Source organism: Solanum dulcamara, chromosome 12 (genome assembly GCF_947179165.1).
Source record: "Solanum dulcamara chromosome 12, daSolDulc1.2, whole genome shotgun sequence".
Taxonomy (NCBI): Eukaryota; Viridiplantae; Streptophyta; class Magnoliopsida; order Solanales; family Solanaceae; genus Solanum; species Solanum dulcamara.
Window position 1 is genome coordinate 52,005,174 of NC_077248.1, and position 13,978 is coordinate 52,019,151.

The window sequence follows — 13,978 nt, forward strand, 5'->3', positions numbered from 1 at the left end:
CACATATTACTATGTTAAAAATTACTAAATTGTGAGACATTATTATGTGAGGACTCATCAATTGGTGACATAATCCAATGAATTTAAGAACAAGTAATGGTTATCAGAGCAAAACCTTGTTCTAAGAAAGTTCTTCGTACAATCATTACTTGTTCTAAGAAAGTGCTTTGTGTTAAGTGGAGTGTCCACATATAAGTGGAATGCCCACCACATTTTTATATTAAAGTGGGGCCCACTAAAAGTGGGCATCCCACTAAATTAACACCTATATATACATTGCCATGAATTGGCAATTGACAGTCGTGAAGGAAAAAAAAGAAACAAAATATTCTGCTTTGCTTCTTCTTCTGTTCTCCTATTTACTCTCTCTTTCACTATTAAATTGTTAATTTAGTCTCATTTTACAACACGTTATCAGCACGAGGCTCCGGCTAATTTTTCAAGGTAACAAAAAGTGGTAAGAGTTTTATTTAAATTTATTTTCATAAAATGGCAAATATTTCAAAAATTGAATTTGTTGCTTTGGATATCTCTGGAAAAGATTATTCTTCATGGGCACTAGATGCCGAAATTCATCTTGAATCGATGGGTCTGGCAGACACCATCAAAGATGATAACACGGCATCTAGTCAAGACCGTGCAAAAGCTATGATTTTCCTCCGCCACCATCTTGACGAGGGTCTTAAATTACAATATCTTACATTAAAAGATCCCTTGAAATTGTGGAAAAATTTAAAAGAAAGGTATGACCACCTGAAGTTGGTCATGCTTCCACAAGCACGTTATGACTGGTTAAATCTGAGACTGATGGACTTTAAAAATATAACTGAATATAATTCTGCTTTATTTAGAATTATAGCTCAGTTAACTTTATGCGGAGATGAAATCACGGAACAAGATAAACTTGAAAAAACATACTCCACATTTCCACCCGCGAATATGCTCCTGCAGCAGCAATATCGCGAAAAAGGCTTTACAAAATATTCTGAATTATTATCTCACTTACTTATTGCTGAACGCCATAATGAATTATTAATAAAAAATTATGATAGTCGGCCCGTTGGTTCTTTGCCACTCCCTGAAGTGAATCAGGCAAATTCTAACCAACGAGAAAGAGGCCATGGCCCCAGTCGTGGTCGTGGTCGTGGTCGTAATCAAAGAAGAAATTTTAATCATGATGCTCGGCTGGCACCGAGAAATAACCAGCAATATAAAAGGCAGGGTAAAAAGCCAGAAGCTTTACCGAAGAATAATTCAGAAACAATATGTCATAGATGTGGAGGTGTGGGGCACTGGTCGCGGATTTGCCGGTCATCAAAACGCTTGGTTCAGCTATATCAGGCATCGTTAAAGAGGGCAGAAAATAATCCAGAGACAAATTTTATCTCTGAGGACAATATTGAGCCCATGCATCTGGATGTAGCTGATTTCTTTAATTTTCCAGAAGTAAATATGAATGTTGATAAGCCCGATAATATTTAAACAATTCTCTTTGTTGTTGTATGTATTAAATATTATATTTGTATTTTTCTAGCTTAATGTAATGAAATAAAACTTTGTATAATAAATTATGTATTAATTATAATATTTACTTTCTTTCTTTGTGAAGAAAATATGGAAATGCCTCAAATCTTGTTTGGATCAATGATAAATCACGAGGATATTTGTGTAATTGATAGTGGAACAACTCATGCTATATTTAAAGACGAGAAATATTTTTCCAATTTACTTAGAAGAAAAGCTAATGTTACTACAATTTCTGGTAATTCAAAAATGATAGAAGGCTCCGGAAGAGCTACTATAATTCTACCTAAGGGGACAAAAATTGTTATAGAAGATGCACTATTTTCTTCTAAATCCCCAAGAAACTTGTTAAGTTTTAAAGATATCCGCAGAAATGGATATCATGTTGAGACATTAAATGAAATGAATATTGAATATCTTGGTATAACCAAGAGTGTATCAGGCCAGAAATATATTTTGGAAAAATTACCAACTCTGTCATCTGGCCTATATTATGCAAATATTAGTGCAATTGAAGCAAATATGATCGTAAACCAGAAGTTTACTGATCCAAATATATTTGTGCTATGGCATGATCGAATAGGTCATCCTGGATCAATAATGATGAGACGAATTCTTGAAAATTCAACTGGACATCCTTTAAAGAACCAGAAGATTCTTACAAATGATGAATTTTCATGTGCTGCTTGTTATCAAGGCAAATTAATTGTCAGGCCATCTACCCTAAAGGTTGGCATCGAATCTCCTGGATTTTTAGAGCGTATACATGGAGATATATGTGGACCTATTCATCCACCAAGTGGATTGTTTAGATATTTTATGGTCCTAATAGATGTATCATCTAGATGGTCTCATGTGTGCCTGTTATCATCTCGCAACCTGGCGTTTGTGAAGTTGTTAGCACAAATAATAAGATTGAGAGCGCAATTCCCAGATTATCCAATTAAGACCATTCGCCTTGATAATGCTGGAGAATTTACATCCCAAGCATTTAATGATTATTGCTTATCAATTGGGATAAAAATTGAACATCCTGTTGCTCATGTTCATACTCAAAATGGCCTTGCAGAGTCATTTATAAAGCGCCTACAATTGATAGCAAGACCTCTACTAATGAAAACAAAATTGCCAATTACTGTTTGGGGTCATGCTATTTTACATGCAGCAGCACTTGTACGTCTCAGACCGACACATTATAATAAATACTCTCCGTCACAATTAGTATTTGGTCATGAACCAAATATAGCCCATTTAAGAATTTTTGGTTGTGCGGTGTACGTGCCTGTAGCACCACCACAACGTACAAAAATGGGCCCTCAACGAAGGTTGAGCATATATGTTGGGTTTGACTCACCCTCCATAATTCGATACCTTGAACCGTTGACTGGAGATTTATTCACTGCTCGATTTGCAGATTGTCGATTTGATGAAACAATTTTCCCGCCATTAGAGGGAGAGAAAAAGGAACCCAAAAAAGAAAAATAAATTGCGTGGAAAGTTTCATCACTATCACATTTTGATCCACGCACCCGCACATGTGAGCAGGAGGTCCAGAAGATCATCCACTTACAGAAAATAGCAAATCAAATGCCAGATGCATTTACTGATTTGAAACGGATAACTAAGTCACATATCCCTGCAGTGAATGTACCTATCCGAATTGATGTCCCAAAAGGATCATCTACAAGTATCATAGCTTCTGAATCTCAAACACGCCAGAAGCGTGGTAGACCGTTGGGTTCAAAGGATAAAAATCCTAGAAAAAGAAGCGTAAGAAATAATAAAGATGATACTACACACGAACTTCCTGAAGAAGGTCAAGGTTTGAGTGATCCTGATATTCCTGAAGAAATCAGTGAACCCGAGACTCGAGTGAATGAAGAACTTTCAATAAGTTCTACCGGTGATGAGATAAATTTAGATCGATCAAAAATTACGGTGGATAATGTTTTTGCATATAATGTTGCAATTAACCTCATGCAAGATAGTGAAAGTCTTGAACCTAAATCCGTCGAAGATTGTCGACGTAGATGTGATTGGCCAGAATGGCAAAAGGCAATTCAATCAGAATTAGACTCACTTGCTAAACGTGAGGTTTTTGGACCTATAGTCCAAACCCCTGAAGGTGTAAAACCAGTTGGTTATAAATGGGTTTTTGTTAGAAAACGAAATGAGAGAAATGAAATTGTAAGATATAAGGCACGCCTCGCTGCACAAGGATTCTCTCAAAGACCCGGAGTCAACTATGAAGAAACATATTCACCGGTTATGGATGGAATAACATTTCGATATCTCATCAGTTTAGCTGTACATAAAAATCTTGAAATATACTTAATGGATGTGGTTACAGCTTACCTTTATGGTTCACTTGATAATGAAATTTACATGAAAATCCCAGAAGGATTAAAATTGCCTGAAGCATGTAAAAAGTCTCGGAAAGTATACTCAATAAAACTCCAAAGATCATTATATGGTCTGAAACAATCAGGGCGCATGTGGTATAATCGCCTAAGTGAGTACTTAATAAATGAAGGTTATATTAATGATGTTATTTGTCCATGTGTTTTTATTAAGAAAACGGAATCAGAGTTTGTTATACTCGCTGTTTATGTTGATGACATAAATCTCATTGGAACCCCTGAAGAGGTCCAAAAGGCAATTGAATATCTAAAGAAAGAATTTGAAATGAAAGACCTTGGAGAGACAAAACTTTGTCTAGGTCTGCAAATTGAACATTTAGCAGACGGAGTTTTTGTCCATCAATCTGCCTATACTGAGAAAATCTTAAAAAGATTTTACATGGACAAGGCACATTCATTAAGTACTCCAATGGTTGTTCGATCACTTGAAGTAGAAAAAGATCAATTTCGACCTCCAGAAGAGGATGAAGAAATTCTTGGTCCTGAAGTACCATATCTCAGTGCTATTGGTGCACTTATGTATCTTGCTAACGCAACTAGGCCTGATATAACATTTTCTGTTAATTTGCTAGCAAGGTATAGTTCTTCCCCAACGCGAAGGCATTGGAACGGTATCAAACACATTTTGCGATACCTGAAGGGTACGATTGATATGGGTTTGTTTTATACTAACAAAGGTTGCGCAGACCTTATTGGTTATGCAGATGCAGGTTATTTATCGGACCCACATAAAGCCCGATCTCAAACAGGCTATCTATTTACACACGGAGGAACTGCTATATCATGGCGATCTACAAAACAGTCCATTGTTGCTACTTCTTCAAATCATGCTGAAATAATAGCAATTCATGAAGCAAGTAGAGAATGTGTGTGGTTGAGATCGATGATACAGTTCATCAAAGAAAGATGTGGTCTAGAAAATAATGTTAAAATACCCACAATTATATTCGAAGACAATGCCGCGTGTATAGCTCAATTGAAAGGTGGCTTCATAAAAGGAGACAGAACGAAACACATTTCACCAAAATTATTCTTCACACATGATCTTCAGAAGAATGGTGAAATTGATGTACAACAAGTTCGTTCAAGTGATAATCTTGCAGATTTATTCACAAAGGCATTACCAACATCAACTTTTGAGAAGCTAAGGCATAAGGTTGGAATGCGCCGTCTCCAAAATATCAAATGAAGCTTTCATCAGGGGGAGTAAATACGCGCTGCACTCTTTTTTCCTTCACCAAGGTTTTGTCCCATTGGGTTTTCCTGGTAAGGTTTTTAATGAGGCAGCAATCAAGGCGTATTATCAGATATGTAGACACAACATCAGAATAACTTAGTATATTATTTCTTGTAAAGTGTTTTTATGTAAACACATTACACGTGGACATCCAAGGGGGAGTGTTAAGTGGAGTGTCCACATATAAGTGGAATGCCCACCACATTTTTATATTAAAGTGGGGCCCACTAAAAGTGGGCATCCCACTAAATTAACACCTATATATACATTGCCATGAATTGGCAATTGACAGTCGTGAAGGAAAAAAAAGAAACAAAATATTCTGCTTTGCTTCTTCTTCTGTTCTCCTATTTACTCTCTCTTTCACTATTAAATTGTTAATTTAGTCTCATTTTACAACACTTTGTACAATTATTGCTTGTTCTTTAATTTATTGGATCGTGTCACCAATTGGTCGAGACTCTCATATGATTTAATATAGTAGTATTGTCATGTTTAAATAGTGTTAAGTTTTTTTATTTTATTTTAATTAATTAATTGCTAATTCAGTCAATAGTAATCTAGTTTATATATATCAAGTGGCTGATTAATGATAAATGATGACCATAAATCATATATGTTGATAATTGGCACTGATGAATTTATTATATACTTATTATAGTTCATTAAACCTGCTGCAAATTGAAGTTTGGGGCTTGGATTTGAGATTTGAGGTTGGGATTTGTAGTTTGATCTATGAGCTTTGGGGTTTTATTAGATATTTTTATTTGAGTTTGTTTATTATAGATAATCAGAGTTTTATTTTAGTTCATAATTCTTTATTTTTCTGGTTTATTTAAATTATTTGAGTTTATATTTTATAGTCAATATTTGCATGGAGTTACGTTTTTGTCGGAAAATAAAGACAGCTCAAAGCAATAACACCATAACTTGTTCATCATATATATATATAACAAAATATAAAAGAGCTTTCATTTATGAAAATTTATAAACTTCCATTGCTTACATAACTAAAAGTTTTGCAAAAATATCTATTAAAATACTACTCCCTTTATTTCATACTAAGTGAATTTGTGAGACAATACACAATTATTAAGAAAAATATTTCAAGGACATAATTTAAATCATATTTTTTATTATTTCTCTTTTGTAAAATCATAAATATTACTTTGTAAGTAGTGTAATTTAATTCAAATATTTATTTTGAACTTTGAACAATTTAATTATTTTAAACAATGAAAAAAATTCTAAAAATTCATAGAAGAAATAGTTATTAAAGAGTAGGTGGACCATAGACGGTGAGTAAATCATCAGGATCTTCACTGATTCTTTCAAGGATTACATGCAAAAAATGTGCAACCTCACGAATGTGCATTTCTATCCATTGTATGTCCTCCTGAAGAGACGTTCTGTATTATTTTGTAAGAGGAGTACGTCAGGTGAAGGATGTTGATGACAGTGATAATGATGGTGTTGCAATCGAGCTTGAATCCTTATGGTCATTTTCTTTTGTAGAACGGTATGGTGGGTCATTATTTTTAAGGACTTTCTCCTCACCTTTTTACTAGTTTTGATATCTACATACAAATATTAGTGTCATTAATCAAGCACGATATAAAAACAATAATAATCGACCATGATGAATTTGCAAAAATAGAATCAAAAGAAAAGTACTATCGGAATAAGCAAAATAAATAAAAATAGCACATATTTCAACTAAAAAAGGGCTGACATTTTAAGTCTATTAATAGATCAAGATGAATTTGCAGAATAAAAACAAAAGACAATTGAAACATGCAAAATGAGTAGAAATAACACATATTTTGCCTAAAAACATATTAAAGTTCCAAAATATTGGGAAAAAAAACATAACTTTATGAACAAAATGTCAAAGAGATCCAAAAACAGAACTTTTGTCTGGGAAAAAAAAAAGAGATCAATATGGAGCTCAAATAAATGGATATTCTCTTAATTGATTTTCAAAATGGCTTTTTTGCCAAATGTTCTCAAGTAACTCTGCAAAAAAATCTATTTCATCATCACACGCTAATTTAAGTAAATACTTATTCGCAAATAAGATATTCACACTGACCCATAATTTTATTTTATTACTTAATTATAATTATGTAGATACAAAAAATATCTTTCAAGTAATTAATTTTTCCGCTATTCACCATTCTCCTCTAATAGGAAACTGAATAATGATGAAATAAAAAAAGTTCCAGAATCTTTTTTAATAAAAAAAAATTAATGTAAATCCTTTTATTAAATACAAAGTCTTGTTTGACTCTCAAATTGATTTCCTTATTAGTCCACCTCAAATCTTTCGATCATTCCATTTTAATAAATTCTTTCAAACGTCATTCTTCTCCCTCCCCTATTAGTCCACCCCCACCCCACCCTCTCTCTCCACACCCATTTTCCTAATCAATCATCAACTTCCTTATGTAAAAACCAAAGCCAAAAAGCCCCACAAAAGTAAAACCACCGTCTTACAACAACAACCAATTAACAGTCATTTCAAGAAACCATTAGATTCCCATAAATAAAGGGGCTAAAGTTCCATATTATCCAGCTCTTTCATTGCCTCCCTTTTCCCCTCATTTCTTCTTTTCTCCATTTCCACAACCAAAAATATCAAATCTTTCAAAATATGGGTGGAAAAAAGAAGGAATTTTCCAAACCCTAACACTTAGCTGCTTCTTCTTTTTTTTTCAAGAAAAGTTGCTGATTTTCCCTTGAAAACAAGAGATACCCAAATTGGGTATGCTCAAAATTTCAAGATTTCCCAAAAAATAATGTCCTCAATGAAGCATATTGACAATATTCCATCAACCCCAGGAAAGTTCAAGGAAAAATCCCCTTATAATAGGCTCAGGCTCCATATTTCTGTAGCCAAGCTCACATTTTGGTCATTTGTGTTCTTGGGCTTGATCTTTGTCTGCTTTTTCAGATCACCATCTTCTTCATCCCCTGCCTCTTCAGATCTCTCAAGAAGATCTCTTAGAACAAGCTCTTATGATGGCCCAGCTTGGGAAAAAAGGATTAAGGCCTCAGCAAAAATCAGGTCAAGAAATGGTATTTCTGTTTTGGTAACTGGTGCTGCTGGTTTTGTTGGAACACATGTCTCTGCTGCGTTAAAACGTCGCGGAGATGGTGTAGTGGGGTTAGATAATTTCAATGATTATTATGACCCTTCTTTGAAAAGAGCCCGGCAAACTCTGTTAGAGGGTGCCGGGGTCTACATCTTAGAGGGTGACATCAATGATGTCACCCTCTTAAAGAAATTATTCGACGTTGTTCAATTTAGTCATGTTATGCATTTGGCTGCACAAGCAGGTGTAAGATATGCAATGGAAAATCCTAGCTCATATGTTCATAGTAACATTGCTGGATTGGTTAATCTTCTTGAGGTTTGCAAAAATGCTAATCCTCAACCTGCTATTGTGTGGGCATCATCAAGTTCTGTTTATGGATTGAATACAAAGGTTCCGTTTTCGGAGAGTGATAGGACAGACCAACCTGCTAGTCTATATGCTGCAACTAAAAAAGCTGGTGAAGAAATTGCTCATACATATAATCATATATATGGACTTTCACTTACTGGATTGCGATTTTTCACGGTTTATGGACCATGGGGTAGGCCAGATATGGCTTATTTCTTTTTCACAAGGGATGTTTTGAAGGGAAAATCAATATCCATCTTTGAGGCAGCTAATCATGGGACTGTTGCTAGGGACTTTACCTACATTGATGACATAGTAAAGGGTTGTTTGGGAGCGTTGGACACGGCTGAAAAGAGCACGGGAAGTGGTGGAAAAAAGAAAGGCCCTGCTCAATTGAGGGTGTTCAATTTGGGAAACACTTCTCCTGTGCCTGTTTCTGATCTTGTTAGCATTTTGGAAAGATTGCTAAAGGTAAAGGCTAAACGATCGGTGATGAAGTTGCCAATGAATGGTGATGTCCAATTTACTCATGCAAATATAAGCTTTGCTCAAAGGGAGCTTGGATATAAGCCTACAACAGATTTGCAAACAGGACTGAAGAAATTCGTTCGATGGTACCTTAGTTACTATGGTGATGGAAAGAAGAGTGCACAGTGATCATACATTCATTCTTTCAATTGTGTGGTAGGACTTCGTTTTCATTCTTGTTATTGTTTTAGCATACGTCATGTATTTCTTGATTTCATTATATTCTTATGGTGCGATACAAGGAGCATATATCCGATCCCATGATGGGTGAAGCTGTGTGATTGATTGACATTGTAATTTTCCAGGCAATTTAATCTATCTGTACTATCAAATGCAACCTGAAACCAACACTTTTACATCTTCCAGGAATACTATTGTTGTAGTTTTACAAGACCTCATGATTGATAAACAAATGCTTATTATGGACATGTATAATCTTTATTAAATTATATACAAGTAGTTCCCATATTTGAACTCTGTGTATATCACATTTGGTTTGAATGTCTCTGTATTATTAGAGCATGATCTTGTGTTCTAAGAGCTTATTTGGATTGACTTATTTTACATTGAAATAACTTTTAAGTTGTTTTCTAGTATTTGAATAAGTTTAAAAAAGTGCTTAGTTTTAAGCTAAAATGACATAAATAAATCAAAAGTCATATATTAGAATTCTAACTTATGGCTTTTCGCTTATGAGTCAAAACTGAAAAGTAAGGCTCTAAATATGTCTATTTGGTGCCCACTTTGCACTATTATTTGAATATCTATTCCTTTTTTTTCTTGATATTTGTGTGATCATTCCTTGTACATGACTTCTTGTATCAAAAATATACTAAATCAAATATTGCATAAAAAATAATCTTAGCTTAATTAATACAAGCATTACTAATATAATATATTTAGCATTATTCTCGTACACTCTACCGAACGATTCGTGCCATTGGGTCCAAGGAAAGATGTAAAGTGGAAGACACATTCAGTGATTAACAGATAACATCCTAAAACTTGGCTCTTAGAAAATCAGGTCATTTGTCTTCCCATACTCTGCCTTTTTACACACTGGTGTTAGGGAAAAAAACAGGAACTATGATGTAGGAGAAGGGGGAAAGTATTACATAAATTTTGTTATAAAACAAACTAAATTAGCAAATTAATAAGAAAGAGAGAGAGTAAAAAAAAGAGAGAGTTGAAAGAATTGAGTATCTGTGTATTTAATTGCATAACAACAATGGCTATTTATAGCCACTGCAAAGAAAGAAAACGTGAAAAGTTGGGGGACAAAGTTGGGTGGAAAGAAAAAGTGGACATGGACATCCACTTATTGTTGTACAACACCCTTCGTTTGATATCCAAGTGTAATGTGTCCCATTAACAACTATACAAGAAACAATATACATAGTTATCCTAAACACTCATAGATGTTGTACTTCGTTAAAATCTTACTAGAAAAAGCTCAATAGAAAAAAGCCTAAGGAAGAAAAAAGAGTACACATATCTGGTAATACGCCTTGAGTATTGCCTCATTAAAAACCTTATCAGGAAAATCTAGTGGGACAAAATCTTGGTTAAGGAAAAAAGAGTACAGCGCGTATTTTACTCTCCCTGATGAAAACTTTATTTGATATTTTGGAGATGACACATTTCAATCTTATATCTTAGCTTCTCAAAAATTGATGTTGGTAATGCCTTTGTGAATAAATCTGCAAGATTATCACTCGAACAAACTTGTTGTACATCAATATTACCATTCTTCTGGAGGTCACGTGTGAAGAATAATTTTGGTGAAATATGTTTCATTCTGTCTCCTTTTACGAAGCCATCTTTCAATTGAGCTATGCATGCAACATTGTCTTCGAATATAACTGTGGGTAATTTGACATCATTTTTCAGGCCGTATCTTTCTTTGATGAACTGTATCATCGATCTCAACCACACACATTCTCTACTTGCTTCATGAATTGATTATTTCAGCATCATTTGAAAAAGTAGCAACAATAGACTGTTTTGTAGACCTCCATGATATAACAATTCCTCCATATGTAAATAGATAGTCTATTTGAGATCGAGCTTTATGTGAGTCTGATAAATAACTTGCATCTGCATAACCAATAAGGTTTGCACAACATTTGTTAGTATAAAACAAACTCATATCAATGGTACCCTTTAGATATCACAAAATATGTTTGATACCGTTTCAATATCTTCGCGTTGGGGATGAACTATACCTTGTCAGCAAATTAACAACAAATGTTATATCAGGCCTGGTTGCGTTAGCAAGATACATAAGTGCACCAATAGCACTGAGATATGGTACTTTAGGATCAAGAAGTTCTTCATTCTCTTCTAGAGGTCGAAATGGATCTTTATCCACTTCAAGTGATCGAACAATCATTGGAGTACTTAATGGATGTACTTTGTCTATGTAAAATCATTTAAAGATTTTCTCAGTGTAGGTAGATTAGTGGACAAAAACCCCGTTTGCTAAATGTTCAATTTGCAGATCCAGATAAAGTTTTATCTTGCCAAGATCTTTCATCACAAATTCTTTCTTTGGATATTCAACCGCCTTTTGGACCTCTTCAAGGGTTCCAATGAAATTTATGTCATCAACATAAACGACGAGTACAACAAACTCTGATTCCGTTTTTTCTTAATAAAAACACATGGACAAATGACATCATTTATATAACCTTCATTTATCAAGTACTCACTAAGGCGATTATACCACATACGTCCTGATTGTTTCAGATTATATAATGATCTTTGCAATTTGATTGAGTATATCTCCCGAGACTTAGTACATGCTTCAGGCAATTTTAATTCTTCTGGAATTTTCATATAAATTTCATTATCAAGTGAACCATAAAGGTAAGCTATAACTACATCCATTAGATATATTTCAAGATTTTTATGTACAGCTAAATTGATGAAATATTGAAAAGTTATTCCATCCATAACAGGTGAATATGTTTCTTCATAGTTGACCCCGGGTCTTTGAGAGAATCCTTATGCAACAAGGCGTGTCTTGTATATTACAATTTCATTTATCTCATTTCGTTTTCGCACAAAAATCCATTTATAGCCAACTAGTTTTACACCTTTAGGGGTTTGGACTACAGGTCTAAAAATCTCACGTTTAGCAAGTGAGTCTAATTCTGATTGAATTGTCTTTTGCCATTCTAGCCAATCACATCTACGTCGACATTCTTTGATGAATTTAGACTCAAGACTTTCACTATTTTGCATGGGGTTAAGTGCAATATTATATGCAAAAACATTATCCATCGTAATTTTCATTCGATCTAAATCTATCTCATCACCGGTAGAACTTATTGAAAGTTCTCCATTCACTTGAGTCTCGGGTTCACTGATTTCTTTAGGAATATCAGGATTACTCAAATCTAGACCTTCTTTAGGAGGCTCTTTTGTAGTATCATCTTTATTATTTCTCATGCTTCTCTTTCTAGGATTTTTATCTTTTGAACTCAATGGTCTACCACGCTTCAGAAGCTATGGTACTAGTAGATGGTCCTTTCGGGACATCAATCCGGATAGACACATTCACTGCAGAGATATGTTACTTAGTTATCCGTTTCAAATCAGTAAATGCATCTGGCATTTAATTTGCTATTTTCTGTAAGTGGATGATCTTCTGGAACTCCTGCTCACATGTGCGGATACGTGGATTAAAATGAGATAGTAATCAAATTTTCCACATAATTTCTCTTTCTTTTTCGGTTCTGTTTTCTCTCCAGCAATTTTCTTTTGGATTCTGTTTTCTCTTTCCCTAATTGCGTAAAAAATGTTTCATCAAATCGATAATCTGCAAATTGAGCAGTAAATATGTCTCCTGTCAATTGTTCATGGTAGCGAATTATGGAGGGTGAGTCAAACCCAACATATATGCCTAACCTTCGTTGAAGGTCCATCTTTGTACGTTGTGGTGGTGCTACAAGCACGTATATCGCATAATCAAAAATTCGTAGATAGGCTATATTTGGCTCATGACCAAATACTAATTGCGACAGAGAGTATTTATTATAATTTATTGGTCTAAGATATACAAGTGCTGCCACATGTTCTTAGCATGATCCCAAATAATAATTGACAATTTTATTTTCATAAGTAGAGGTCTTGCTATTAATTGTAGGCGCTTAATAAATGACTCTGCAAGGCCATTTCAAGTATGAACATGAGCAACAAGATGTTTAATTTTTATCAAATTGATAAGTAATAATCATCAAAAGCTTAGTATATAAATTCTCCAGCATTGTCAAGGAGAATAGCTTTAATTGAATAATCTGAGAATTGCACCCTTAATCTTATTATTTGTGCTGATAACTTCGCAAACGCCAGGTTGCGAGATGATAAGAGGCACACATAAGACCATCTTGATGATGCATCTATTAAGACTATAAAATATCTAAACAATCCACTAGGTGGATGAATATGTCCACATATATCCCCATGTATACGCTCTAAAAAGTCAGGAGATTCGATGCCAACCATCAGGATTGATGGTCTGGCAATTAATTTGCCTTGATAACATGCAACACATGAAAATTCATCATTCGTTAGAATCTTTAGTTCTTTAACGGATGTCCAGTTGAATTTTCAAGAATTCGTCTCATCATTATTGATCCTGGATGACCTATTCGATCATGCCATAACACAAATATATTTAGATCAGTAAACTTTTGATTTACGATCAAATATTCTTCAATTGCACTAATTTCTGCATAATATAGGCTAGACAACAAAATTGGTAATTTTTTCCAAAATATATTTCTGGACTGAGATACCCTTGGTTATACCAAGGTATT

At 34.2% G+C, this 13,978-nt stretch overlaps 1 protein-coding gene across 1 annotated transcript; it reads left to right on the forward strand.

Moving 5' to 3' along the window:
- The first annotated feature begins 7,582 nt into the window (after positions 1 to 7,582).
- LOC129877603 (UDP-glucuronate 4-epimerase 3-like) lies at positions 7,583 to 9,629 on the forward strand. The gene has a single exon (XM_055953126.1). The coding sequence runs from the start codon at positions 7,980 to 7,982 to the stop codon at positions 9,282 to 9,284; it is 1,305 nt and encodes a 434-aa protein (XP_055809101.1). The 5' UTR covers positions 7,583 to 7,979; the 3' UTR covers positions 9,285 to 9,629.
- The last annotated feature ends 4,349 nt before the right edge of the window (positions 9,630 to 13,978 follow it).